At 54.8% G+C, this 27,301-nt stretch overlaps 1 protein-coding gene across 1 annotated transcript in view; it reads left to right on the forward strand.

The window, feature by feature from the left end:
• The first annotated feature begins 1,229 nt into the window (after positions 1 to 1,229).
• The window catches only part of CERK (ceramide kinase), a 52,036-nt gene continuing 25,964 nt past the window's right edge, over positions 1,230 to 27,301 (forward strand). The window contains exons 1-5 of the mRNA XM_060114205.1: positions 1,230 to 1,509; positions 1,614 to 1,806; positions 1,912 to 2,237; positions 26,076 to 26,189; positions 26,901 to 27,023. Of these exons, the coding sequence (XP_059970188.1) occupies positions 1,230 to 1,509; positions 1,614 to 1,806; positions 1,912 to 2,237; positions 26,076 to 26,189; positions 26,901 to 27,023 (1,036 nt within the window). The remainder of the gene's footprint in view (positions 1,510 to 1,613; positions 1,807 to 1,911; positions 2,238 to 26,075; positions 26,190 to 26,900; positions 27,024 to 27,301) is intronic.

A 27,301-nucleotide genomic window follows, 5' to 3' on the forward strand; every position in this document is an offset into this window, starting at 1 on the left:
GGCCCAGCCCAGGGAGGCCACAGGGAGAGGCCACACAGGGAGGCTGGCATTTCTGAGTCCCTGCCCACTGGCCCTTTCCTGGCATCCCTCCTCACGTGCAGCAGGGTGTTAGCAGCCCCCCGCCTGGTGCTGGTGCAAGGTTTCCATAGACATTTCATATCCACATTTTCAGAGCCTCAGAGCAGCAGCCTTGTTGCCATCAGCCCTACGGGGCAGGGAGATGAGGCCCGCCTTGCCCAAGGGAGGGGCTAGAGCTCACACCCCACCTTCTGCCCTATCCTGGTTCCTGATTCCCTGTACCCAGCCTGAACAGGCGCTGGGCTCCCAGCAGGAGTGAATCACAGGGAGCTGGCAGGATCAGACCTGTACCTATGGCTCCCCAGTGCCAGGCACGGGCAGCGAGGCCACAGGCCTGCCCTTCTGCCATCTGCTGAGGGGGCGGACACGCTCTGAGAGCAGGGCTGGAGCCTCGCTGGGCTGGGTGCTGCACTTAGCAGGGGGTCAGGGAAGGCCCCCTGTGGAGAGGGGACGGTTGAGCTGAGCACTGTGGTGAGGAAGAGAATCCGGGGGCACCAGGGCGATGCCTCTCAGCAAACTGCTCAAAACAGCAGCCCCCCTCTCCTTGGGCCTGCTCAGGAGGGGAGAGGAGGGCTCAGCTGCCTGCCCGCCTCCAGCTTCCTCTCAGGCCCCTAAGAGGAAGACTGCTTCCTCCAGCCAGCCTTCCCTGCCTGCCAGCCTGCAGGCCCCTCCTCTCTGGTGGCCGCTTATACTCCAGCATCTTCCCCTAGCAGGCTGGCTGGCCATGAGAACCTGGGGCTCTGGGACCCCTAGCTGCTCTCTGCAGCCCCCAGCCCAGACACATACTCCAGTGGGCAGTAAAGGGTGGCTGGACCGTGGCAGACCTCTGAGCCACACCTCTGCTACCTGTGACCAGGACGTGCCTCCTCAGGGGGAATCTGTCCTCAACCTAGGTGTGCAGGCCCGGCAGGGCCCTTTGACCCAGACTGCCTGGTTCAAAGCCTGGCTCCATCCCTTACTGCTCAATCCCCAGTGCCTAAAACTGCCCCCTTAGGAGTGTAGGGGTGCTGCAGCACCTGCTTCCCTGGGTGGTCATGAGGGTGGCCTATAAGCAGAGGAGAGGGTGCCCAGTTCCATGCTGGCCCCAGCACAGTCCACACCTCCAGAGGGTGCATACCAGGCCTTCAAGAGGAGGAGACGGGGTATCCAAGATGCCGCCCGACGCCCAAAGTCAAGCTGCCCAGGGCGGCCGCAGGAGGACAGGCGTGGGGCGCGGAGCCCACCAAAGGCCCGTGGCCTTCCGTCACACCTGCACGACCACCCAGGCAGCATTTCGGCGCCCCAGGAGGCCCCCGACGATCCACCAGGGAGGCGCTACTGAGCTCCACGCCCCCGGCCACAGCGGCCCGAACCCCAGGATCGGCGGCAAGGGGAAGCCACCTCCTCGGGCCAGAGCTAAGCCCTACGGACTCGCCCGGGCGAGCTCACCCGGTCCGCGCGGCCAGACCCCAGCCCAGCCCCCTCCTTGATCGCCCGGCCCCTCCTCCGCCCCCTCCTCTCTCCTCTCCCCCCACCACGCCCGGCCCCCTTCTCAGGTCCCCCCGTCCAGACCCCCCCTTGGTTCCTCGGCTCGGCACCCCCCTCGTCCGTCCCCCTCCTCGTCCCCTCCCCGTCCCAACGCCCGGTCCCCCTCGCGGCCTTTCCTTGTCCTCTCGCCCCGCCCCACATCCCCCGGCCGACTCCTCCCCTCCCCCGTCCAGCCCCCTCCCAGTCCCCCCAGTCCCCCCAGTCCGGCCCTCCTCCCCAGCCCGACCCCCTCTCCCTCCCCCGCTCCTCCCCCTCCCCGTCCCCCGCCTGGTCCCCCGCGGCCGCTCTGCGTACGGGGTGACGCAGCACCGCCCACCCCGCCCGCCCCGCGCCGCCCGCCCCGCGCCGCCGCCGACGCCGACGCCGCCGCAGCCGCCGCCGCAGCCGCGACCCGGCCGGGCTCCAGGGGCCGCTAACGGTCCAGCGCCCCTCGGCGTCTGCGCGCCCGCCCGGCGCCCTCAGCCTGGCCGACCCGGCGGCGCCCTGGGCGTTGGGCGCGATGGGGGCCGCGGAGCCGCTGCGCTCGGTGCTATGGGTGAAGCAGCAGCGCTGCGCAGTGAGCCTGGACCCCGCGCGGGCGCTGCTGCGCTGGTGGCGGAGCCCGGGGCCCGGAGCCGGCGCCCCCGGCGCGGGTGAGTGTCGCCGCCGGCCCGCGGGCTCGGCCGGGATGGCGGGGCAGGGAGGGGCCGGGGAGGAGGGGGCGGGGAGGCCGGCAGGCGGGGGCCCCGGGACCGGAGGCCCGGAGATGGGGCCCGGGGTCCCGGCAGCAGCTGGCAGGGAGGAGTACCGGGCTCCGAGGGTGTGTACACTCCGGGACCGGGGTGACAAAGAGCGAGCGCCGGGGCGGGGGCGTGGGTGGAGGGAGGTGCCGGCGGGGAGGGCCGGAGCCCGGGCGCCTGCGGTCCCGGCGAGGATGCGACCCCGGAGGGCGAGGCGCGGGGTGGTGACGGCAGGGGAGATCTGCGGCCCGGGAGGGGTCGCCTGGACGGGGCCGCATCTCCGTGACCGGCCCGCAAGTATCTGAAAGGCACCATCCGGGTCGATTGTGAGACTGATTACGGATGGATCCCGAGGGAGTGCCGGCGCCCCGCACTCGCTTTCTGTTGAACCCGAGTACAGATGCTTTTCGTTAGCGGGGATCCAGAGCGGGGTCAGGAATTCCTGTTGTAAAGTGAAAGACAGGCTCATGATCTTCTGTCTGGGATGTGCTCCCTGGTGGGGTTGGTGTGGGTGTTAATTCCGGTGCAACAGGCTGGACGCAGGACCTGCGGAGGCCCTCCGATTTGGAGAAGTGTAATTTAATTGAAAAGGGCACTCTCTCTCCCCAAGGAGAAGGGGCCAGCGGCTCCCGGGGCCGAGACGTCGGCGGCAGAGGGTTATCAAGGAGGTGTCATTTGATTCCTGGCGGGAGGAGGAGGATTACAGGAGATGCCTTTGGACAGTGAGCAGGGGGGAAGCGTCCATGGCAGGAGAGGAAGCCCAGGGCTGGCGAGTGTGGGTGTGTTTCCATCTCATTCATTTGTCTTTCGCAATTTTTTATTGAGGGCCTGTTCGGGAAGGGCGCGGCGGTAATCCTCGCCTCTGCTCAACGCACGTGACAAAGTCCCTGCCGCATTGGAGCATTTTCCATTATTGGCAGAGACAAGAGGGCAACACATAGGGGCGTGTATGTCTCAGAAGAGCCCTGCAGGGTAGGGGCAGGTCGCTGTGGTGCAGGGGGTCCCAGAAGTCCTCACTTGCAGGGGGGCATTGGACCAGAGCCCTGGAGGGACCTGTGCACATTGGGAAGAGATGGTCCTTGCAGGAAGACCACAAGTGCCAGGGCCGGAGGTCCACGGGGTGCTGCAGGAACGGAGGGAGATGGGGGAGGGGAAACGGGGCTGTTTGGGTGGCATGGGCTGAGATGGGGACCCCTGGAGGGCTTTATCCATCTTAACCTGGAGAAAGGATCCCTGTGGCAGCTTGGAGGAGAGCAGACAGAGGAGGGACTGCAGGTGGGAGGTTGCTGGCCTAGTCCTGGTGGGAGTGGTGGTGAGCAGGGCTGGGTCTGCCTGGATTGAATGAGCAGCGCCAGGGGAACGTGATTTCCAGGTTTGTAGTTACTGAAACTGCAGGAGCAGGGATTTCGTGGTTAATTGTCGGGGAGGGGTGTGTAGGTCAGGGTTCTCTGGTGGATGTTCTGAGTTTGGGATGGCTTTCAGATGCCTTGGGGGCAGTCGGGGGTGCCGCGATGGGTCTGGGGGTGCTTTCTGACACTGAGGTTGTGTGGCTCTGCTGGTGGGGGAGCGGTGAGGCAGAGCTGGCCGGTTAATTGGGGCCAAGGTCAAGGGTGATCTCGGACTCTTGGTTTCTAGCCTTGGCGTCACCAGAAGCATGGTCTGCAGAGAGCTTATCTGTGGCTGGGGGTCTGAGGCTCTACCCTTCTACCAGCTTTCTGTTGTCCCCTTGGGAAGACATGTCACTCCTCAGACGTCATCCTCCGGCCTCCTGGCACCACACGACTAGGTCTTGCCTGGCCTGTCCCCGAGGGCTTTTGAGCTTTCCTGTAAACCTCTCGGCTTAAGGATGGGGCACTGCCATTTCGTGGGGCACGTGGGCGCAGCCATTGTGCTTCTGTCCTGTATCCCATTCAAACATGATGCATTCCTGCGGGGCAGCTTCTCCTGTATTTTACGGATATAGAGAGTTTTAGAAACCGGCCCAACTAGTGGTTGAACCCGGGTTTGAGGCGTGGTGGGTCCAACTCCAGCTGCTGTGCACCGGGTGGTGTGGCCTCCCTCAGGCCACAGTGGCCATGTGGACACTGGACAGACCCCACCCGTCGGGACGTCTCGGTGGGGAAGTCACTCCTTGCCTGCTTTCAGCGTTGGCATCCTCAGCCGGCTACCATTATGGTTTCCGGTCCCCAGATCCTCGGTTTTGTGTGGCGTGCTTTGGGGCAGCCCCTCACTGACACAGCTGCCTGCCCTCTTCCCGGGAACGGTGGTTACTTCACTCTTACAAACCGTGAAGACCCTTTCATACAGGGACTGGTATGCAAGAGATTGGTCGCCTCCCCGGAGAGGCTGGGGTTGTGGGAGCCCTGGCACCCCCTGTGCAACCCACCACCCTGGGAAAGCAGTGGGTCAGCAGTGCAGGGACGCAGCTGCTGCAGCTCGGGGCTTTCCTCATAGCTGCATCCCCAGGGCAGTGGGGTCTGAGTCAGATGATTCCATGCTTGAGAGCAGCACTGGCACTAGGGAGACGGGAATCAGTCCACGGGACATTTGATTCAGTTACAGAGTGGCAGTACCCAGCCTGCCACAGTCCCAGGTGTGTCTGCTTGCCGGGATGGACTGTGGCTTGGCCGGGGAGGGAAGGGAGGGGAGGGTTGTGCAAAAACAGACTGATGGGGTAGGGAGTGAATTGAGATCACCTTCGAAGAAGGACACAGGCGGGACCTGCCCCGGGGCAGCCCGTGCACTGGGTGCAGCCGCTTCATCTGACCCGCTCAGTTTCTCCATAGCATCGCTCCTGCTTTCAGACAGGAAAAATGGAAGTTGTGAACTGATTGCAGTTGACTGTAATGTCCAGAAGGGAGCTGGCTTTTAATCCAGGCCCATGCTCCTTCATCTGTGAGGGGGCTCAGCGGTTGAGAGCAAAGGAGGCACCAGGATTTCAGGGGGCAGCGTTGTCTGGACCCAGGAACAGCTGCTCTTAAGGAAGCTGTGAGGCTCCGGGGCGCCAGCCTGGCCGGAAGTGGGGCAGACTGAAAACAGGAAACCCGGACCCAGTCTTCTCACAGTGGGTCGGGCTAGTTCAGCTCGAAACAGACTGAAACTGTATCTGGGCTGTACCCCCCGGGGTTCAGGAAAAGAGACTCTGGATGTGTTCCTTTAGAGTTGGGGCTGGGAGGAGTATGTTGGCACCCTGGGGCGGGGTGGGGCAGTGCCCAGGCTCCACTTTTGAAGGAAACCCTCCCTTTCCTCTGGCAGCTCCCCCCGAATCTGGGATGCCCCAGGGCTGATGGGGTGCTCCTTGGGTAGGTCACTGCTATATTTATAGAGTGTCCCCAACACCCCTACGCAGTGCCCAGCAAAAGGTAGGCAAGCCACAGATACTTAAAACAAAAAGTTTTTTTATGCTTATAAAAGTAACTCATGTTGATTTAATAAAATCTAGAAAAACAGAAAAGCACACAGAAAAAGAATCACCCTTAGTCTTAACCTTCAACAGTGATTTTTTTTTTTTTTTTTTGCTGTACGCGGGCCTCTCACTGTTGTGGCCTCTCCCCTTGCGGAGCACAGGCTCCGGACGCGCAGGCTCAGCGGCCATGGCTCACAGGCCCAGCTGCTCCGCGGCATGTGGGATCTTCCCGGACCGGAGCACGAACCCGCGTCCCCTGCACCGGCAGGCGGACTCTCAACCACTGCGCCACCAGGGAAGCCCAAAACATGATTTTTTTAACGTCAACTTTATTGAGGCATAATTTGCATACAATAAAATTCACACATTTTAAGTGTATAGTTTGGTGACTTTGCCATGTTTGATCATCTGTCCTAAGGAAAAAGACAAGTACTTAAGGAACTGTGTTTAGGCTTTAGAAAATATATTTTCTGTGTGTTTGTTAAGATACTGATGACCCCCTCCTCGTGTCCCTCGTCCCCATTCTCCCGGGGCTCCTCGTGTGCCTGTGCACGGCAGGTGCTGAACAACCCTGTGTGGATGGCCACATATGGGAGGTGAGGTGTGGCCTGCCCCTGGCCACATGGTGAGTGGAGGCCGCCTCGGGACTGGGCTCCGGCTCTGTGGGATGCAGCATGTCCTGTGGTCACCGCTGCAGGAGAACGTGGGGGGAGTGGTTGCTTTGCTGTTTGCTCTCCCAGCACCTTGACTTTTCTCTGGAGGATGTGGGTTCGAAACCATTGGAAGTGGCTGGGAAGCTGAATGGTTTGTGTAAAGCCCACAAATTCTACAGAATCCCCTAAAGCGTAAACACCACAGATCCTGTAGTCCTGTGTTTCAGTATCCCCTGATGTGTCGTAGTTATGCCCCATGAGGAAGTCAGAAGTGCTGTAGACAGTGTCAGATGATGTAAAGCTAACGACCTGCACAGTGTGATAGGAGGAATCTCAGTATATTTGAATAGGAAATAAATGGCAATCCTGTCTACCTGTTTCAGAAAAAAAAATAGAATCTCATTCTGGATTTGCATGTGATTCACTGTCGGAAGAGACGTACAGGCTTTTGTGGTTTCGAAAGCAGATGTCAGGAAAACAGCAGTCCTGCCTGCCATCTGTCTCTCTAGGCACCTGCCTCAGTTATGTTCAGGTTACATGACTTAACAGTAGGCGAACGTGGTCATAAATACTGTAATCTGAGATAATTCAAAGGTTAACTTTTATTTGTTACTCTAAAATAGGTCAGCAAACATTTTCTTCAAAAGCCAGATAGCAATTATTTTAGGCTCTGTGGGTCACAACTTCTCAGTTCTGCTGTTTTAGCACAAAAGCTGCTGTAGGCAGCATGAGAGTGAATGCACATGGCCGTGTGCCAACAAAACTTTATTTACAAAAGTGGGCAGCAAGCTGAATTTGGCCTGCAGTTTGCCGACCCTGCTCTAAACCATTATTGATCATTATGCGTTTTCCTGCTCTGTTGTTTGGTGCATTCATATTCAGGATTGCTATGTTTTCATTTTGGATTGACCCTTTTTTCGTTGTGTAATGCCCTTCTCTGTGTCTGATCATTGTGTTTGTTCTGGAGTCTACTTTATTGATTGACACGGCCACTCCTGCTGCACATGTCTTTTCCATCTTTTTACTTTCAACCTGCATACATCATTAGATTTGAAGTGAGTTTCTTTAGACTGCATAAGGTTGACTCATGTTTTTTAATTAACTAAGCCAATCTATGTCTTTTTAATGTAAATATATTAGGGCTTAAGTCTACCATTTTATTTTTTGTTTTCTGGGTTTTGTTTCTCTGTTTTTCCCTGCCTTCCTGTGAATTACTTAAAAATATTTTTTTAGAATTCCATTTTGATTTGTCTATATATCTTCATCTTTTTTATTAGCTGTTTATTGTAGTAAAATATCCATATTGTTTTTGAGTGCACCTCTTTGTACAGAGGTGGAGTGGTTCCCCAAGGTATTGGTCTATATATACGTATCTCATCCCAATCTTGTGGTGCTGCCATTTCACCAATTTGAGTGAAGTGCAGAAACCCTACCTCTCTGCCTCACTTTACTCTCCCGTTTTATAATGAAATTGTCTTAATTATTTCTTCTACATGCATTTAGAACCACATTAGTGTTATAATTTTCTCTCCCACCCACAAACATAATTTAGAAAAGTCAGGAAGCGAAGGAAATCCTATTGTGTTTACCCATATCTTTGCTTACTCTGTTCTTTCTTCCTCCCCACTGCCCCACCACCACCCCGGACTCTTATCACTTCATTTCTACTTCCTGCATCCTTTCTTTTATGATAGGTCTGCTGGCAACAAGTTCTCTTAGTTTTTCTTCATCTGAAAATGTCTTAATTTCTCCTTTATCCCTGAAGGATATTTTTGCTGGGTGTAAGATTCCAGGTTGACCATTCTTTTCTTTTCAGCACTGGAAAAATATTGTGCCACTTCCTTCTGGCTTCCATGGTTTCTGAGGAGAAATCCACTGTCATTCAAATTTTTCTCACCTGTAGGTAAGGTGTTGTTTCTTTCTCACTGATGTGAACATTCTTTTCCTTGTACTTGATTTTCAGAATCCAGACTGTAATGTGTCTTGGACTGGATTTCTTTGGATTAGTTATATTTGAGGTTATGCCTTTTGTCAAATTTGGGAAGTTTTCAGCCATTATTTTTTGAGCACGTTTTCAGCCCCTCTCCTTCTCTACTTCTGGGAATGTAGTGACACACATGTTGGATCCTCCATTATAATCCCACAGGTCTCTGAGGCTCTGTTCATTTTTTTTGTTTTGTTTTGTTTTTGCTTTTAATTCTGTTTTCTTCTGCTGTTCAATTTGAGTCATTTCTGTTGTCCCATCTTCCAGTTCACTGATTCTTTCGTCTGCCCCTCCGTTCTGCTGTTGAGTCCACCTGTTTCTTTTCTGTTTTGGTTACTGTATTTTTCAGTTCTAAAATGTCCATTTGGGTCTTATTTATATCTTCTACTTCTTTTTTCTTTCTTAAAGGTTTATTTATTATGTATTTATTTTATTTATTTTTGGCTGCATCGGGTCTTAGTTGCAGCATGCGCGATCTTTGTTGAGGCATGCACGATCTTTGTTGAGGCATGCGGGCTTCTCTCTAGTTGTGGTGCACAGGCTCCAGGGCACATGGGCTCTGTCATTTGTGGCACACGGGCCTTCTAGTTGAGGCGCGAGGGCTCAGTAGTTGTGGCACATGGGCTTAGTTGCCCTGCAGCATGTGGGATCTTAGTTTCCCAACCAGGGGTCGAACCTGCATTCCCTGCATTAGAAGGCGGATACCTTACCACTGGACCGCCAGGGAAGTCCCTATATCTTCTACTTCTTTGCTAAGACGTTTTTTCTTTGCTGAGTCTTTATATGTCTTCATTTGTTTCAGGTGTGTAATTGTTTGTGAAGCCTTTTCGTAGTGGCAGCTTTAAGGTCCTTGTCAGACAATCCTAACATCTTTGTCATCTCGGTGTTGGCATCCAGCGATTGTCTTTTTTTCTCTCATTTTGAGATCTTCCTAGTTCTTGGCATGGTGGTTGATTTTAGATTGAAACCTGGACATTTTTGTACTGTTAGGAAATTTTGGATCTTATTTAAATTTCTTCTTTTAGCTTGCTCTCTCTGACACTGCTCCATCAGGGAAGAGGGGAACTAGTTACCGCCAGGTGGGGGAAGAAGTCCAGGTTCCCCTCGGCCCTGTTGACAGTCGGGGGGAGGGGCGCCTCATTGCTGCTGGGTGGGCTAGGACTTCCGGCCCCCCACTAGGCCTGCACAGAGACCCCCTTGGCTGGAAGGGGTAGGGGTGCCTCGCAACTGCACTCCAAGGGTCTCCTGACACCTGGGTAGGTGGAGGTGGGTGGTGGTGAAAATCCTGTCTTTCCCCTAGGTCTCCCCTGACACCACCTCACTACTGCTGAATGAAGGTGGAAGTCCACTCCCCCTTTGTCTCTACCGACCCCTGTGAGGAGTGAGGCTCATTACCAGCTGGCTGGGATGCAAGTTCTGGCTCCCTGCCTGCCTTCCCCCATGCCACGCCACCCTGGTGGGGAGTGTCGGGTGCCTCCCTACACCCCTGAGGGTGGAAGTCTAGGCTCCCAGGTGGACTTTGCTGGCGTGTGGGCGTGGGGCCAGGTTTCCTGTGTGTTTGTTGTTTGTCTAGAAGTTTCCTGTCTTACTGGGCTGTCCTTCCCCTGGTACTTTGGCCAGAGAGGGCACTCTTTGTTGGGGTTTTTGGTTTGTACCCACTGGCATTTCCAGGTTGCTGTTCTTCACATCTGAGGTGCATGAAGCAAAAGGAAACCCAGGGAACTCACCCCTGTCCTTCCCTGGTCCCGAGGTCCCCGGCCAGCTTCCTCCTTCTCCCCACCTTTCAGAGTCTCCCTGTGTTTGTGTGATACATGGCTTAGCGGAGGAACAGGAAAAAGCACACCTCGTCCATCATCTCGGCAGCGGAAGGTCCCTGTGCATTTTTTAAAATATTTTTTCTCTCTGTTATACAGAACAGATTATTCCTACTGACCTGTTCAGCTTCACTGGCTTTCCTCTGTCACCCCCACTCCGCTACTGAGCACAGCTAGTGGATGTTTTATGTCAGATGCTGTACTTTCAGTTTTAAAGCTCCCATTTGCTTCCTTCTAATAGTTTATTTTTCTCTCTTGGGAACTTCTGTCATCTTTCCATTCATGTTAAGAATGTTCAGCTGTACCTCACCGAGCACGGTTATACCGACCACGTTAAAGTTTTTGTCTGATGCCTCTGACATCTGGGTCATCTCAGGCCGGGCGTCTGTGGACTGTCTTTCCCTTAGGCATGTCAGCGTTTTCTGGTTCTTGGTGTGCTGATTAATTTTGTACCTTGGACATTTTTCATATTTCTTTATAAGGCTCTGGGTCCCGTCGAAGTCCTTTGGAGAATTTTCTTTTCTTAGGCAGGTGCTCAGCCTGGTTGTACACAGACGGCAAGTCGGTCTCACGTTGTGGGAGGGGTTTCCACATCAGTCCAGCTCTCAAGGCCTTTTTCACGCTGTGGGGGGCCGCCCTGGTGTTTGTCACTCAGGGGTGAGTCTGGGGCCAAGGAGCTCGCACACTTGGCAGTTCGGCTCCCGAGGCTCCTCTGTGCCTCCCATGGTTCAGCACGTGGAGGCCAGGCGGGAGCCCCGCGTGTGTCAGTTCACAGGCAGAGCCAGGGCGCCCTTCCCAGCCCTGCCGGCCACGCTCTGGCTCCTCTGGACAGAGGGGTGGGTGTTCGCTGTCTGCATCCAGCGAGCTGTTCTAGATCTCAGGCTGCCCTTGGCTCAGAGCTGGGGATGGAGAGGAAAGGAAGGCTCTGGAAGACTGCCGGGCGCTGCTCCTTCTGCGTGGGTGCTGCTCCGGCCGCTGGCCCGCTGCTCTTTGCTTTTGGCGCCTTCAGTTAACTCTCTCCCTCCCATCTTGTCCAGACCTCTTGGTCACCATCAGAGGAGGGATAGGCGGTCGTGCGCCTGCTTCATCCTGGTCGGAACTGTGTCTGTCTAGGCTGACTTTCTCATGCCTGTAGTGCTGTGCTTACCGCCTCAAGTAATCCTCACCATAGCCCTTGGAGCCATCCTGGTGTTGTCCCCATTTCAGAGATGGCAGTCTGGGGCAGGTGGGGGGCTGCTCCAGAGCTCGGACGCTGAGATCCTGGGGTACGCCCCCTGCAAGGACGTGGATGCCGGGGTTCGTTTCTGCAGCGCCCACTGCCTTTCCTAGCAGGCAGGTGGGCAGAGAGCAGGGTTCTTGGAGCAGGAAGCAGTCTGGTTGCAGCCCCCAGCGGCCGGGGGCGGGGGCACCACACGGGCCCCTGGTCACTAGGCTGGGGATGCTTGCACAGGGTAGCACGCGGTCGGAGGAGCCTGTGGCTGTGCGAGTGGGAGTCGGGGACGGGCTGTTTCCTGTGTGTGGAAATGCAGTTGTGCCAGAGTTGACTCCACGGTATACGGTCCACAGGTCCAGGGTCAGTGCAACCTGTCCCCTGAACCTGCGGCCTGGGGACCCGAGGAGAACCCTGTCCCAAGCAGGTGTGGCAGAGGCGTTTCCTGAAAGGCCAGGCCCAGTCCTCTCACGGGTGCTGATGGAGCAGAACCCCGAGGGCGGCAGGGCCAGGGGCCACCTGGAACCGGACGCTTGGCCAGGTCGCTAGACCACTGGTGCTTCAGGACTGCTGGGCTCTCCCCGCAGTGGCCGGGGTCAAAGGCCAAAGTGTGACAAAGGTGGTAACGAGTCCCTCTTAGGCAGGACTGTTTCAGGATGGGCCGGAGCTGCTCTGGTTTCCAGGTTGTGAGTCAGGAGGACACGCTGATGCCTTGTCTTTCCGGATGGTGTTGGTGACGTTTCTTCATGTGGGGACGACAGCGAACTGTCAGCACTGTGATGTCTGCATCCTGTCTCCACGCCCCATTCAAAGGGCAGGTGCACGTGTGTGAGTGTCTGCACAGGTGCGTGTGAGAGACAGCAGGAGCGTGTGCACGTGTGCCTGTGTGTGAGCAGTGGCTCCTGGGTGGAGAGGGGCTGCCCACCCTGCCCTCTGGCCTGTGGCCCCAGCAGCCCCCGCGTCTCGGCTTCCTCTCTGGCCGCACGCGCCTTGTGCAGCCTTTCTCAGGGAACCAGTGGACATCAGACTGCACCCGATCCGCGAAGCCGCTGATTCCCAGGCCTCCATCCAGAGCACGCCCGCTCCCTCCTTCCCGGGGACCCCTTGGCCCAGGTCTGCGTGGCATCTTGGGGGCCCGGGTGGATGGTATCAGGCCTGCAGCGGGTCTGCCCTGGTACCCAAGGGCCCTGGGAGGCCTGATAGAGAATGTTCTGTGGAAGGGGGTCCGAGGGCCGGCGCTTTAGGCTCACTTGCCAGAAGCGTTGCTGCCTCAGAGGTCTGGGTCCACGGAAACACGCGCTACTGACTCTGCACTGTCCGTGCCTCACCTGACAGCTCAGCAGGGGCGCCCAGGAGCCGTGAGGCATCTTAGATGAGAGTCCAAGGCGGTGAGCCTCTGGAGCCGCTCGTCCCTGCCTGGGGCTTCCTGGACTGCGCCCTCCTGGCCTCCGGCACCGCCTCCGCCTCCGTGGTACTTAGCTCCCTCTGCACTCCCTCTGCTCCAGCCCCACTGGCCTCTGCCTGTCCTGAAGCTCTGCAGGGGTTCTCGTGCCCCAGGGCCTTTGCCCAGCTCCTAGGTTGCCATCAGCCTTTGTCTGTGAGGCATCTCACCCCCCTGCAGCCCCCCAGCCCCGTGGACCTGCTCTGCTGCCTTTTCCATAGCATTTATGACTCTGGATAATTTGATAAAACACGTATATCAACTTCGTCGTTTCTCAGAGGCCTCCCCACATCCGACCGTTACCTGCCAGAGGGCGGGTTTTTTTTCCCAGCACCGCCTCCCTGTCTGAAGCTAGGTGGGCCCGCAGCAGTGCTGAGCGCGTGAGTGGAGCCTGGTGGGGCAGCTTCGGGCGCAGTGCCTGGGCTTTTTAATGGTTACTCATGGGCCTTGGTGACTCACGTGTGTTAAGGTTTAGCATGAACCATGATATACCTGATAATTGAATATCTTCTACGAGAAAAGTACATCTTGAAATATTTTAGGGCCTAAGGATGCCAAAGATGTTGTGCCTGGAATGATCTAGAAAGGTTTAAAAATAGACTCAACTGAGCTGGACACTGATTCAGTCCACAGACTCAGAGAGCCCGTGGGGTTCCAGGTGGGCCCTGGCCTGCCCTGCCGGCTCCCCCAGCCCGCTGCTTCTCCCTGTAAACCTGACTGTAAGCAGCTCCACTGGTCGGGCCGCTTTTCCTAAGAAAAGTGCCTGCTGCCCTTCCTCTCCCTCTCATCCCCGGTCCCTTATCTAAATGCCCTCACGTGCCCTTTTCTGTAGATCCCATGCTTCCCTCCTAGGGCCTGTACAGTCCCTGGCTGGTGAGGATGCCAGCTGGCTCATGCCACCTTCTGGAGTTTCTTGAGCCTAAGGGGATAGAGTGTCTCGGACAGGATTACCTCTGAGGACACTTAGCCTCATGCACCCGAGTCATAGTAAGAGATGTTACCTGCCCCCTGCCATGGAGAGCGCTAAGAACAGCTAACACACGTGGGTGCGGCCTGGCACCAGGCCCTCTTCTCAGCACTTTAGGTGAGAATCCTTTCATTCTCACGTGTCCCCATTTTACAGAGAAGGTAACTCAGCACAGAGATGCTAGGCATTTACCCAAGGTCACCCAGCTGGGAAGCGCCAGGGCCCAGTTCCAGCCTTGGCTTCTACTCTGGATCCACTGTCGGTCCTTCTGGTCAACAGTGGGGACTGCTGTTTGGCCGGAGTGAGGAAAGGTGGGCTTGTGAGCCAGGCTCGACTTCGGGTCAGAAGAGATGAAAAGGGAGGAGGCTGCTGGGGAGGAGGGTTGCTCCTGTGAGCATCCCCGGGTAGCTGCCAGAGCTGCCGTGGTGGACAGACGATCAGGGCCCCTGCAGCACATGGGACACGCACACCAGGTTCCCTCCCAGGCTGGTGTCCTGGTGACGTGCTGGCCACTGCGGGTGTGCAGACAAGGGTCAAAGGTCACATTGTACTGGATCAAGTAAATTATAATTGACCAGCACCTTATCTGAACATCAGGAACTTCGGGGCTAAAGTAACTAGGATATACTTACAGTTTTGTTTGAAATTATTGTGTTATTGAAATAAACCAGTAAGGGACTTCTCTGGCGGTCCAATGGTTAAGACTCTGTGATTCCACTGCAAGGGGCATGGGTTAGATCCCTGGTCGGGGAACTAACATCCTGCATGCTGTGTGGTGTGGCCCAAAACAAAACAAAACCAACAAACAAAAACCCAATAAGAAATAGTTACAAATGGAAATTTAATTATTAACATAGATCATTCAGTGTAAACAATTATTGTTCTAATAGAAACGTGACCTGCTATTGATAAGTCTGTAGGACTTGCCATTCTTCTTCTAGACAAATAACCCTGGAGTGGCAGCTGCATAACCTTACAGAGCTTGTAAGAAATCGAAGAGGAGCTGTGTTGGTTTGTTTCCAACTTTGTTTCCAAAGTGATAGGAATCTAATTTTACTTAAATTTTTTGTGTGTGTCAGGCTAGACTGGGTGAAATGTAGCCATTATGGGTGATACAATTTTATTTGTAATCCGTAGGGTCAGAGTAACTACAGATTGTCCTCACCGGGGGCTGCTGATGGGTCACCCTTGGGCTAAATTTGGCCCACAGATATTTTTTGACTTGTCCAGTGAGGTTTTCTTTTCCTTTTCAAATTGTAGTCAACATTTTAAATCAGGAGATTTCACACCAAAATATCCAAGCTTCTGGCGTATCCCTGAGTGATGTCGCCTGTGTGCTGTGATCAGGACTGTGGCCTCCAGGTGGTCGGGGCGCTTGGGTGCCACCCGCCCACCGCCTTGTGGAGCTTCGAGAACACGATCTTGAAACATCAAGCTGCCGAACGAATTTCCCATTTCTGTGGAGTTAGAAGACAAATTTTTTTCTATATGAGAAAAGCCATTGGGGATTGCCTGGGTTCGGTAGGGTACCTGAGAAGTAGCTACCTTCAAGATTTGCCTGTTTTGACTGAAATTGGAAAACTGTTCTAGAAATGTCTAGTGGGGTGTGTGGACATGCAGAGGGGGAGGGTGCTTACCCAGCGTCCACCTGTCAGTCTCCGTGCTCCCCTCCGTTGCCCCCGTGGGATTTGGGGCAGGTGTGGACCTGCCATCACGGGCCGTGGCAGGTGGCAGGTTCTCGAGACCGTGGTTTGTTGTCTTGGTGGCAAGGTCTCGGGCACACGTCTCGGAGTGGAGAAGTACTTTGTGACATTTATGCTGTAGGAGAAAATGTGTAATGCTTGAAGAGAGATCGAAAACCGGTCTATAGGTTTAGTCCTCAAAATGCCTCGCTCTCGTTAGAAATCCAAATTCTTCCCTTCTTGTGAAGCCACTTAAGTCTGTCTCTCTCCTTGTGGCCTTTTCCTGTTCTGAATTGGTATCGCGGGTGGCGGTGATGTCACATAATCCAGCCCCGAAGATCCTTTAATCTAAGGCCTCACGTGGAGGTGCCCAGGGAAGGCTGCTGAGTGAGGAGGTAGCGGGTGCAGGGGCAGAGCAGCAACCTGGACTGTCCTCCGCGGCTCACCTAGCCAGTCACAAGCCCCACCTGCTGGGATCTGTCCTGGCTCCGTCAGCGACCAGCAGGTCCCCCACCCCTCGGTGCCTTTGCTTGCTCGTCTGTCCAGCAGGGGCATCGGCGACCTGCCCCAGCAGGCCGTGGGGTTATGTCCGCGGGGAGCGGTAGCTGGCGCGCGGTTGTCTCTGAAACCAGCCGGGCCTGTGGGCCCCCTGCTGCCTCCCAAGGGGACCTCCACCCGTGACCCCTCCCCTCCTCCCTGATCACGTCCAAAACCTGTCGTCTGCTGGGCCTGGGACGCCGCTCCCCCAGGTGCCGGGACAGTGTGGCCGTGTGGTCACTGAGTGATCGTGACGTGACTGTTGGGCATGTGGGGTCTCTCCTGACTCTCCTTGTCAAACCGGGGCAGGTGTTGATGAGTGGAGGGAGGGGAGGGGCCCGCCCCGCAGGGCCTTGGAGAAGGTGTGCGGGGGGCGCCACCGAGGGCGCCTCGGGGAAGGGCAGCGTCCGCCTTCAGCCCTGACGTGGATCTGCGGGTCGGGTCTGGAAGGTCGCAGCTCAGCTTTGCCCACCGCCCGCGATGGTGTCGTGTAGCGGATGAGAGCGGCACGCTGGCGTGGACGGGGCAGCGGGGATGGCGGGGCAGTGTGAGCGCGGTGACCGCGGTCCGGTGAATTTGTTTTCTGCGCGGTGTTTCTGGACTCTGCGAGGTGGTGAGCCGTGGGCAGCAGGACTCCCTGGTCTTCCTTTCCACAGCGAGCTCTCACCCGGAGCGCTCTGCTCCTGCCCCACGTGTTGGGGCGGCTGAGCTGCCGGAGGCACGTTTCACCTGCGTAATTACTCAGGGGGTTGGGTGGTATGACCTCAGACCCTCGGGCTCTTTCTCGGGGAAGGGGCCCTGGTGCTGGTGCCGTGAGGTGGGGCTGCATGGCTGCCAGCATCCCGGCTTTTCTCTCTGGCCTCATCGCCGTCTAGTTCCCGTGGACGTGCGTCTCAGGCTGTGACACGATGCATCAGGTGCTCCGTGGGGACCTGCCCTGTCCTGTCCCGTGTGATCCCTCTCACACGGATGGCGTGTCCTGGGAGCGGAGTAGTGCCCTTGACTGTGAACTTGTCTTTGCTCTGGTCGCCCTTGGCCTCCTCGATGTCTGCGAGACCCTGGCCACCTCACCACCCGCACAGGGTATGTGTGCGCTGACACACGGGCAGTCGGTCTCCTGGGGGAACGGAAGCCACTGTGTGCTCGGCCGTCCAGGAACTTGTAAGATAAGCAGATTGACAGACAGCAGGGACTTTTCTCCCCCCGAGTCACAGCCGTGAAGCACACTCAGCGTTCGTGGGTCACAGTGAGCACTGAAAAGGGTAGAACAGAACCGAGAACGGTGGTGACAGCGGCTGGAGTCCTCAGTTGTCCCGGGAGAGCTGCGGGCCTGCAGCGTGGGCACCCTGTCCCGTGGGCATTGCCTGTGGTTCCTCTGGAACACGGTTGCCCTTCGGTCACCACCCTTGTGGGAGGGTAACTGCCTGTCACACGAGGCACAGTCGCACTCCTTGGGGAGGGGAGCACAGAAGAATCACATCTCTTGTCAGCAAAAGCCTTGAAACTTCCAGCCCAGGTTTGGTTACCAAATTTCAGTCCATTTTTGGAAAGGATTCTACTGCATGAGAACTTTTTTTTTTTTTTTTGAGTTTGTGACAATTATAATATTTGAACCGGTGGTAATGGCCCTTAAAATAGATTGCTTTATTATTAGAAAGAAAAATTAATGCTGAAACTGAACTGAAACACAGAGAGAGGCACGTTCAAGTCTGGCCAAAGGATCTGAAAGTGAAAGAAGAGGGGGTTGATCTTAGTCATCCAGTCAGCAGTTCTAACTCACCTGAGCCGCATTCTAAGAAGAAATCAAAATTATTTAGAGTATGGTTTTATAAAATGTGCAAAACCTAATAAAATGACCTATCCTGATATATTATTGATAAGGATATTCTTGTAAGTGAAAGCTTAAGTCCTTCAAAATTAAAGATATTCCAACCGTTTGCTCTACATGGCTGCTTGATTATTGTTTGTTTTTTGGAAAGAAAGGTCTTTTTCTTCGCTAATTTCTGAGTGAGTCTGTGGCTGTCAGCATCTGCACTTGGTTGCCTGTCGTGCACACTGGGGTTGAGGGGGACCCTTGGTTGTGGGTGCAGAGGATGCGCCCCTGCCTCGGTCCCCCCTTGGTGTTTAGGTTTGGTAGGCTCTCTTTAACCTCTGCCTGAGAGGAAATATTTTTTGATAGATTTGCCAAAAGTGAGTCCTGGGGGCCTTCCCTGGTGGCGCAGTGGTTGAGAGTCCGCCTGCCGATGCAGGGGACATGGGTTCGTGCCCCGGTCCAGGAAGATCCCACATGCCGCGGAGCAGCTGGGCCCGTGAGCCATGGCCGCTGAGCCTGCGCCTCCGGAGCCTGTGCTCCGCAATGGGAGAGGCCACAACAGTGAGAGGCCCACGTACCGCAAAAAAAAAAAAAAAAAAAAGTGAGTCCTGGCCCTGCCGGTGGCTTGGACGAGTTCTTTGACCTCCAGGCTTCAGTAGAATGAAGATCTAGAAAATCTTCTGTGAGTCCATCTGTCCAGCAAGGATCATAATATTTACCTTCTGGGTTGTTTGTGAGGATTACATGAGCTTATACATTTAGCACAGAGTTGGCCTCACAAGTGGCAATTATTACTATTACTATTACTATGATTATGCCCGGCGCACTCGTGTGACAAAGCGTGACACGTGGAGACCAGGGCTGGACTCGGGTTGGCCAGGCCCTTTGTGAGGTGACCGGTGGGGACACACACAGCTCTGAATGGAACAAGTAAGACCACCCTCAGGGAGATGCCACCTAGTAGGAGGCAGAAAAGTGACTGCAGGCCAGGCGGACACACTGGTGAGGGGGACCTGGAGGCCTCCCCGAGGAGATGGGGTTTCGGCTGGGAAGCAGAAAGCCTCGGGCCAGTCAGGTGGCCATGTGTGTGTGTGTGTGTGTGTATGTGTGTGTGTATCTGGCATGTGTGTATGTGGTATGTGTGTGTATATCTGGGTGTGTGTGTATCTGGGTGTGTGTGTATCGTGTGTGTGTGTGTATCTGGTGTGTGTATCTGGGTGTGTGTGTGTGTGTATCTGGGTGTGTGTGTGTATGTGGCGTGTATGTGGCATGTGTGTGTGTATCTGGGTGTGTGTGTATCTCTGGCGTGTGTGTATGTGGTGTGTGTGCGCATCTGGGTGTGTGTGTATCTGGCGTGTGTGTGTGTATCTGGAGGTGTGTGTGTATCTGGCGTGTGTGCATCTGGGTGTGTGTGTATCTGGCGTGTGTGTGGGCAGGGGGTACCTGGTGTATAGACAGACCGTTCCCAGAAAAGGGAGCAAGGCTGGGAACTAGCGGCTTGGCTGAGGGACAGAGGTGGTCCCCGAGTGAGTGTGTGGTTAGAACATACTTACTTTACATCCCAAGCAAGTTATTTGTGATCATACATTCCAGTAAAGCCTTATAAATGCTTTACTTCTTTGGAATATGTCAGATAAGTTGTAGAATTTATTATTATCAATGAATCAGATGACCAAAATGAGCGTCATAGCTGAAGATTAGGTTTATAAGATGTTTAATAGTATAAAATAAAAATATCAAATAAGTATTCAAATTTTGTTTTTTTCCTAATTTTATCAAAAGTTTGCCCCTTCTATATTTGTCTTTATTTCGAATTTGCTCAGTTTCTATAGCATTGCAAAAGTTGATGCTACTTAAAATTTCAGTTTTAAACTTAAAAAACTCTCCTAAACTATACTTTAATCACACGTATCCTAAACTTTAATATTGTACCAAATGCAATTTAATATCCCAATTAGGGGAGGATAGAGGGAAGAAAGCACTTCTATGAACAATGTGTGTTTTTATCCTGCGGCTGTGTTTTCCCTGCGTCCTCTTCACTACAGACACACTCGCCGTCTTCCGGGTGGTGATGATCCGTGACCACATTACTGCATTTTAACTCTTTGGACACAAATGGTTCTTTCTGGACTTCCTTTTCTTTTTAAATACTTTTATCATGGAGGTAATTCATGGTGCTCCATGGAAAGATAGTCTTCTTGTCATTAATACATAGTATCTCTTTAGTTCTTTGTTTTGTGACCAGCATTGCGTTTGTTTGTTTGTTTTTTTATGTTGGGGGTATGAGTTTATTAATTAATTTATTTATTTTTGCTGTGTTGGGTCTTCGTTTCTGTGCGAGGGCTTTCTCTAGTTGCGGCGAGCGGGGGCCACTCCTCATTGCAGCGCGCGGGCCTCTCACTATCGCGGCCTCTCTCGCTGCAGAGCACAGGCTCCAGACACGCAGGCTCAGTAGTTGTGGCTCACGGGCCCAGTTCCTTTGCGGCATGTGGGATCCTCCCAGACCAGGGCTGGAACCCGTGTCCCCTGCATTAGCAAGCAGATTCCCAGCCACTGCGCCACCAGGGAAGCCCCAGCATTGCGTTTTGTTTCTCAAAATTTGTAATGTCTGTAGAGGGTAAGAAAACAATTTGTTTCTGTTGGATTCCAAATTGAATCTTCAAGACCAGAAGTAACTGAAACCACATTAGAACGAGGACAGAGAACACCCAGGATGGATGTTTTCAGTGTCCCTGTGGTGTGCACCCAGCACAGAGCCTGCTGCCCACTGGAGAGGACCCAGTGAAGGTGTGTGGAGAGCATGCCTGGCGCTGCCTGCTGGGCACCTGGAAGGTGGCACAGAGCACGTTTTGTTTGCTCGCATGATGAGATTTTCTCTTTTAAATGTTCAAGACCCTTCAGACTGTGATGGGACGCAAGTTCTCAGAGCCTCGTCAACTTGCCCCTCAGATCGTAAGCATCCTTTCCAAGTACCAGCGTGAGTTGCTGCCTCGTGGCACTGGGTCAGTGTGTCCCCGGGATGCGCTTGTAAAATACACGCCCTGTGGGGACCGTGCTGCCTGTGATTAAAACTCTTGGGTGACTTACGTGCTCAGAGGTGTGGCAACAAATTCTAGGGGAGTAACCAGTTTGAGAAGACAGGAGAATGTTTTTGTGGAAGTTACGTCCAAGCCATCTTGCGGTGGGTTGGTTTTCTTGGTGGTTCTGTGAAGCCCTCCATCACAGGTGGCACACAAGGGTGTGTAGTGAGTCCAGGTGAGGGGGCCTGGGGAAGAGTTAGGAGATGCCGGTCAGAGCTGGATGGGTGGGACAAGCTGAAGCCACATTGTGTCCTGTAGAACCTAGAGGGCCTGCTCTGCCAGGACCAAGCTGTGGCACAGGGTGTGCTCGGCCCCTGCCTTCCCCAGCTACACACACACACACACACACACACACACACACACGGATACGCATACACACACGCACACAGATACACACAGCTACACACATATGCACACAGATAACACACACGGATACACACACAGATACACGCACACAGCTACACACGCCTAGATACAGATACACACAGATACGCACACAGATACATAGATACACACATGGATACACACATGCACACAGATACACACGCACACGGATACACATACATACAGATACACACGCACACAGATACACAAACACACAGATATGCACACAGATACACACACAGAGATACACACAGATACACACACGCAGAGCCGGGAGAGAAGCCCCGCGGGGCCTGCAGTCAGAGAGGGAGGGAGTCTGTGTTGGCAGGCAGGCAGGCAGTGGGGACGTCAGCTGCTGGAGCCATGCGTTCTGCGTCAGATCCATTGCACCTGCCTCCACTGATTAAGGTCGTTTTCAGACTTGCACGTCCTCCAAGCAGTACAGAGTGTAAATAGTAAGATGTTTGCCCGAGCTGTTTTCTGAAACTTGGAATCAGCTATGTCTGGTTCCAGCTGACCTGGTTGAGACTAGATAGGACCACCGACCCTCCAACTGGGTCTGCGTCTGTGTCTGCTTGCTGACCTTTTAACATCACGGGGCCGAAAACTGCCCCCTAAGATGGTGCTCAGCGCCCCCATTTCTGATCGTGCAGAGGCCAGTGGCCTAGGTACACCTGCACACGATGACACCTTTTCCCCCATCACCTTCCCCCACGCTCCCCCTGCCCCGGGTGCCCTGCTGCTTTGTCCCAAAGATACCCCCGCCCCCGGCCTCTGGGGAGGCGCGCCCGAGGCTTGTCCTCCTGCCTCCTCGCATGGCTACCTTGGAAGTAAACCTCTCTCTGCTGCTGACCTTGGCGTGTCCCCTGTAGCTTGCTGCGTGTCTGGCAGGACGAGCCTGGTTCGGTAACTGTGGCACTTAGGACGCTTGGTGTGTCCCACTGTTCTCTCAAACCTGGGGATCCCACAGCGGCAGGGCTTGTAAGCCCGAGACCCTCTGTGACGCAGAGTGGGCACTGCCAGCCTGGGAGGGTCACTGAATCCGAGTGGCGCCTGAAACCTGGAGCTCGGGCCGGCGGCTCCTGCCTGGCTTGGGGGGCCTCAGGAGTCTTCTGCGTCTCGTGTGATCTTACCCAAGCGTGAAGGGAGGTGGAGGGAGCCCCAATCCTCTTCCCCCAGCTCAGTCCCAGAGAGGATGGAGGACTGGCTCCTGGTCGGGTACGGCCACCATCGGCCCGATCTGCCATGGGGGTGCCCAGCGCTCCGTGTGTCCCCGGGGTGGCCACTGCCCCAGGTGGACTCCCTTTTTCATCTCAGGAATGTTAAAAAAAATCACCCAGAAAAAGTCACTTTGGTTTAGTAGTTTAGTATAGCAGAGAGGTTTTTATAAATGCTGCTAGTGAGATTGTGATGTTCCTGCAAGAAGGCGGTTTATAATTTGGCTGGACTTTGGTTGAAAATCTTCAAGTTCTGCTGTAGGCGTGTATATGTATGTGGGGTTTATTATCCACCAGTTAAAACAAATACTTGTTTGATCAGGGCAGGTGTAGGCGTGGGAGTTAGAATGAGATCAAGTGGGGGGCAGCGGCCCCTGCAGGAGGTAGCCACCCCCTTCCCCGCCGGCTTTGCCAGGAAGGGGGGCAGGGGCGGAAGGGCACGGGCAGCCGCATTCCCAGCCTGGGGTGTTGAATTAACCCGCGTGCTGAGGGGCAGGGGGTAGACCCTGAAAGGTCCCGGCAGAGCAGAGCCACGTTCACACTTGTCTGCGGCTCAGTTGGGGGGACGAACCCCAGCAGGAAGGCTGGCGGCCGCCCGAGTTGGAGAGGAGCCTGGCTTGCTGGGCACGCGAGCCTGTGCACACAGCACCCTTCCCTGGGCTAGGGGATGCAGGAGGGGGGGTGGAGGGGTAGAAGAGATGGGTTTAGATGCAGACGGTTGGGTGTGAGGCACCTGTGGGATGTGGACGTGACTGGCCAGGTGACTCCGGGGGCTCTGTGATGCGGGCGTGGTCAGGGTTGACAGGACAGGTGTCCGCCTGGCCCCTGTGGGCCCAGGCCCAGCCTCAGTTTGCCCCCCTGCTCTCTGCATAGAGGAGGGTCAGTAAGCGCGCTGATAACCCTGTGAGCGTGAGGTGGCGGTTCTCAGTCGGTGCCCTTGCCTTTGGGAGACATTGGCCAATGTCTGGTGTGTTGGGAGGGGGGCGCCGGCATCAGTGGCTGGAGCCCGGGGGTGCCGCTCAAACCCCACGTGACGGGACGGCCCACCGCAGACAGGTGTGGAGTGGGGGGCCCTGGGCCAGGGAGGCTCCCAGGGGCTCGGGCGGCTTTCGAGTCCTCCTCTCTTTCAGAGGTCCCCCTCTATCCCAGAACATTCTGCTCGGAAGTTTGCTTCAAAGGGGTTGTTGGGTTGTTACTTTTTGTGTGTGTGTGTGTGTGTGTGGTACGCAGGCCTCTCACTGTTGTGGCCTCTCCCGTTGCGGAGCACAGGCTCCAGACGCGCAGGCTCAGTGGTCATGGCTCACGGGCCCAGCCGCTCCGTGGCATGTGGGATCTTCCCGGACCGGGGCACGAACCCGTGTACCCTGCATCGGCAGGCGGACTCCCAACCACTGCACCACCAGGGAAGCCCTTGGGTTGTTACTTTATAAAGAGAGAGGGGACACCCGTGAGCCTTGGCCACTGTTCCTCCGACAGGGCCACAGTCAGCCCAGTGACCACGAGGAGGGTTCAGATCGCGAGGGTGACTCCAGAGGGCAGCCGGAGCAGCTTGGGAAGCGGGGAGTCAGCAAGGGACGTGCCTGCTGTGTGCAGAGACTGGCCCGAATCAGGTGGGGTGGCCAGGCTGTGGGGCGAGGCGGCCAGCTGTGCTCTGGGCCCCCTCGTCGGCCAGTGAGTTCTGTCCGCATGCATTGCCGGCATCGATTTGGCCACCGCAGGTTCAGTTTGGTCTGGAAGTAACTCTGCTGCGTCTCCTCTCATCACACGATCTTTTACAGAAGACTTTGACTTTTTATCTAATCCCATATGCAGTGCAGGATTATGCAAAATGCAAGCAAAGGGGGAGAAATGCTAATACTCTGCAGAAAATGAAAGTGACCCCCCAAGTTCCCACTGTCAACTCTGTGCAAGATGCTCCTCTAAGAATATCTGTTTATACATCCATGGCTTTAGAATTTATACCTGGTGTGTTCACATGACGTGCACTGCTGTGCTTGGAAGCCTCTCCATGCCAGCACAGGTGGGTTGACCAGGGGACTACAGTGTCCCTCTCCCATTAGGGGACAGCCGGTGGCCTCCACTGTGGCCTGTGATTGGTTCACAAGACTAGAGATTGCTAACGTATAGACCCTTTCTGCAGGTTATCCTATGAGTCATCCATAACTTTTCAGGAACTCTCTGATTCTCGATGTCTCCTAACTAGACATAAGGGTTTTGCAGAACAGGGTGTAGCACTGACCTGCACACGTGAAGGGACACACGGCAGGGCGCAAAGGAACGTGGCCTCGGGGTCAGCGGGCGAGGGGGGCCAAAAGGAACCTGTTTCGTGCTGGACCCCTCTCACCCTGATCGGGTAGCTTCCAAAACCCCTTCCAGTTTGACACGACGAGCCCTGTGTGTTGTTGTGAAGTTCAGGCTGAGCTCCTGGCCCAGCAGACGGAGGGGCCGATAGAGGCGGTCAATCGCCAAGTCCTGCTTTGGAGGTCCCCGCCCCAGGCACAGACTCACCCAGGACGGCCTCCAGCCAGACCCCAGGATTCTGTTGGTGTCATTCCTCAATCGACTAGGGATGCAGATAGTGTTGATGTTTTTTCACGTCCCCATGGATCTCTGTGCCTTTTTCGAGAAAATAATTGTGTATCACCACATCTGTTACACGTAACAGCAGTGCGCGTATAATATAGCGTATCCTCCTTACCTATTTTTGTTTTTCTTCTCACCCAAGCAGCAGATAAAGCTTTGGGTGAGCTAAATGTAGCGGAAGGTGGGGAGAGCTATACTGCAGGCTTCATAGGCAACCTGGGGCCTACCCAGGAACTGCCATGCTCGTCTGTGTAAAGGCAGATGGTGACTCCCACCAGCCGTCACCGGTGGGCTTTGGTAACGCAGCCTGTCCACACTGGGGGCTTGTCTTCCGACTTCTCTGTGCTGTCCTCGGAGGGTTCTTTCTGGGCCCCACTTGCCGTTACAGGCTGTCACACCACGTTTCCCACAGCTGTTTGTGTGTCCGGCCTTACCTGGTGGCATCCGCAGGCCCGCAGTTATGACTGGGTTTTCCCATGGTAGAGGATGTCCTGTGCTGCATCCCTACGTCCACCCAAGTCTCCCCTTTCTCCTCCTGCATCCTAGTGGATGGTTGGACCCACCAGGCCTTGCTAGAGCCCCCTACCTGCCCCCGCCCTGCCTTGGTGTGGCCCTGACTCACCTGCACACTCTGTGGTCCTGGATCTGTTATGTGCGTCTTTCCCACTTGATTTCTGAGCCAGACTGAACATAGGCACTGGGTCTTGAACATCTTTCCCCAAATTTAATACAGGAGCTGGCCTGGAAAATTCACAGCCTCCACTTGGTGACTGTGGATAATACATCCCATCTTCTGATGACATAGAGTTTCCCAAACTTATTTAGCTCTGAATTTTAAAATTACGTATAACTTGTCCTCTTCCTTTTGGATGTCTGATGAATTTTAAAGCAGAATGTTTCCCAGCACTTTGGAGTGGCATTCCTTGTGTTCACGTGAATTCCGTGAACCCTCTTGACATGAGAATGTGGTGTTTTTACAGATGCCTGCTCTGTGCCTATTTCCGAGATCATCACCGTTGAAGAAACAGACATTAATGGGAAACACTACACCAGTGGAAAATGGCAGAAAATGGAAAAGCCTTATGCTTTCACAGGTAATGTGGCCTGAACGTTCCTCAGTAATTCCATGCAGGTTACATGAAAGGGAACTTTTTTTGTCACTTGTTTAACAAACTCATTGTGTCCTTGGTTTATCTTTATAGAAAGGTCCTTATATCATTTTTTCCAAGCTCTACTTTTATTTATTTTTTATTTATTTTTGGCTGTGTTGGGTCTTCGTAGCTGCGTGGACTTTATCTAGTTGCGGCGAGCGGGGGCTACTCATTGTGGTGCGTGGGCTTCTCCTTGCGGTGGTTTCTCTTGTTGCGGAGCACGGGCTCTAGGCGCGTGGGCTTCAGTAGTTGTGGCACGCGGGCTCAGTAGTTGTGGCTCACGGGCTCTAGAGCACAGGCTCAGTAGTTGTGGCGCACGGGCTTAGTTGCTCTGCGGCATGTGGGATCTTCCCGGACCAGGGCTTGAACCCATGTTCCCTGCATTGGCAGGCGGATTCTTAACCACTGCGCCACCAGGGAAGTCCCAAGCTCTACTTTTAATATTCATTTTTTTCTTATTTTTTATTGTTTTTTTTTTACGTGGGTTCAAAGAACTGAGAAATAGGATCTTTTCTCTAATATACCTTGGAAGTTACTAGTCAGAAGAAAAGGGGACCATTGGGGTGTTTTGAGTGTGAACCTGGGGTTAGTGTGAGGAGAGTATGTTCCCCGGTCCGCAGGGCTGCAAGCTCATGGTGTGTGTTCTCTGTGCAGTGCATCGTGTGAGGAGGGCCCGGCAGCACCGCTGGAGGTGGGCGCAGGTGACCTTCTGGTGTCCTGAGGAGCAGCTGTGCCACCTGTGGTTGCAGACCCTCAGGGAGCTACTGGAGAAGCTGAGTACGTGCGTGGTTTGTATTTGGCACAGCTTCCCGTAACCAAGGTGGATGTGATGAGTCGCTGTGGCTTTGGAACGCTTTACTGATTAGAGGGCCACGTAGTGTGGTGCCCAGAGCCTGGCCCCCAGGGCCCTGGCACCTTCACTTACAGCCACGAGGCTTGGGGCAGGCCCCTTGGCTCTCTGGGCCTGGGTTTCTTTTCTTGGAAAATGGGGTGATAATGCCTGTACTCAAAGTGAATTGGGGATTAAACCAGGTGCCTGGGGAAGGCATCTCTGT

Source organism: Mesoplodon densirostris, chromosome 11, assembly GCF_025265405.1.
Source record: "Mesoplodon densirostris isolate mMesDen1 chromosome 11, mMesDen1 primary haplotype, whole genome shotgun sequence".
Lineage (NCBI taxonomy): Eukaryota > Metazoa > Chordata > Mammalia > Artiodactyla > Ziphiidae > Mesoplodon > Mesoplodon densirostris.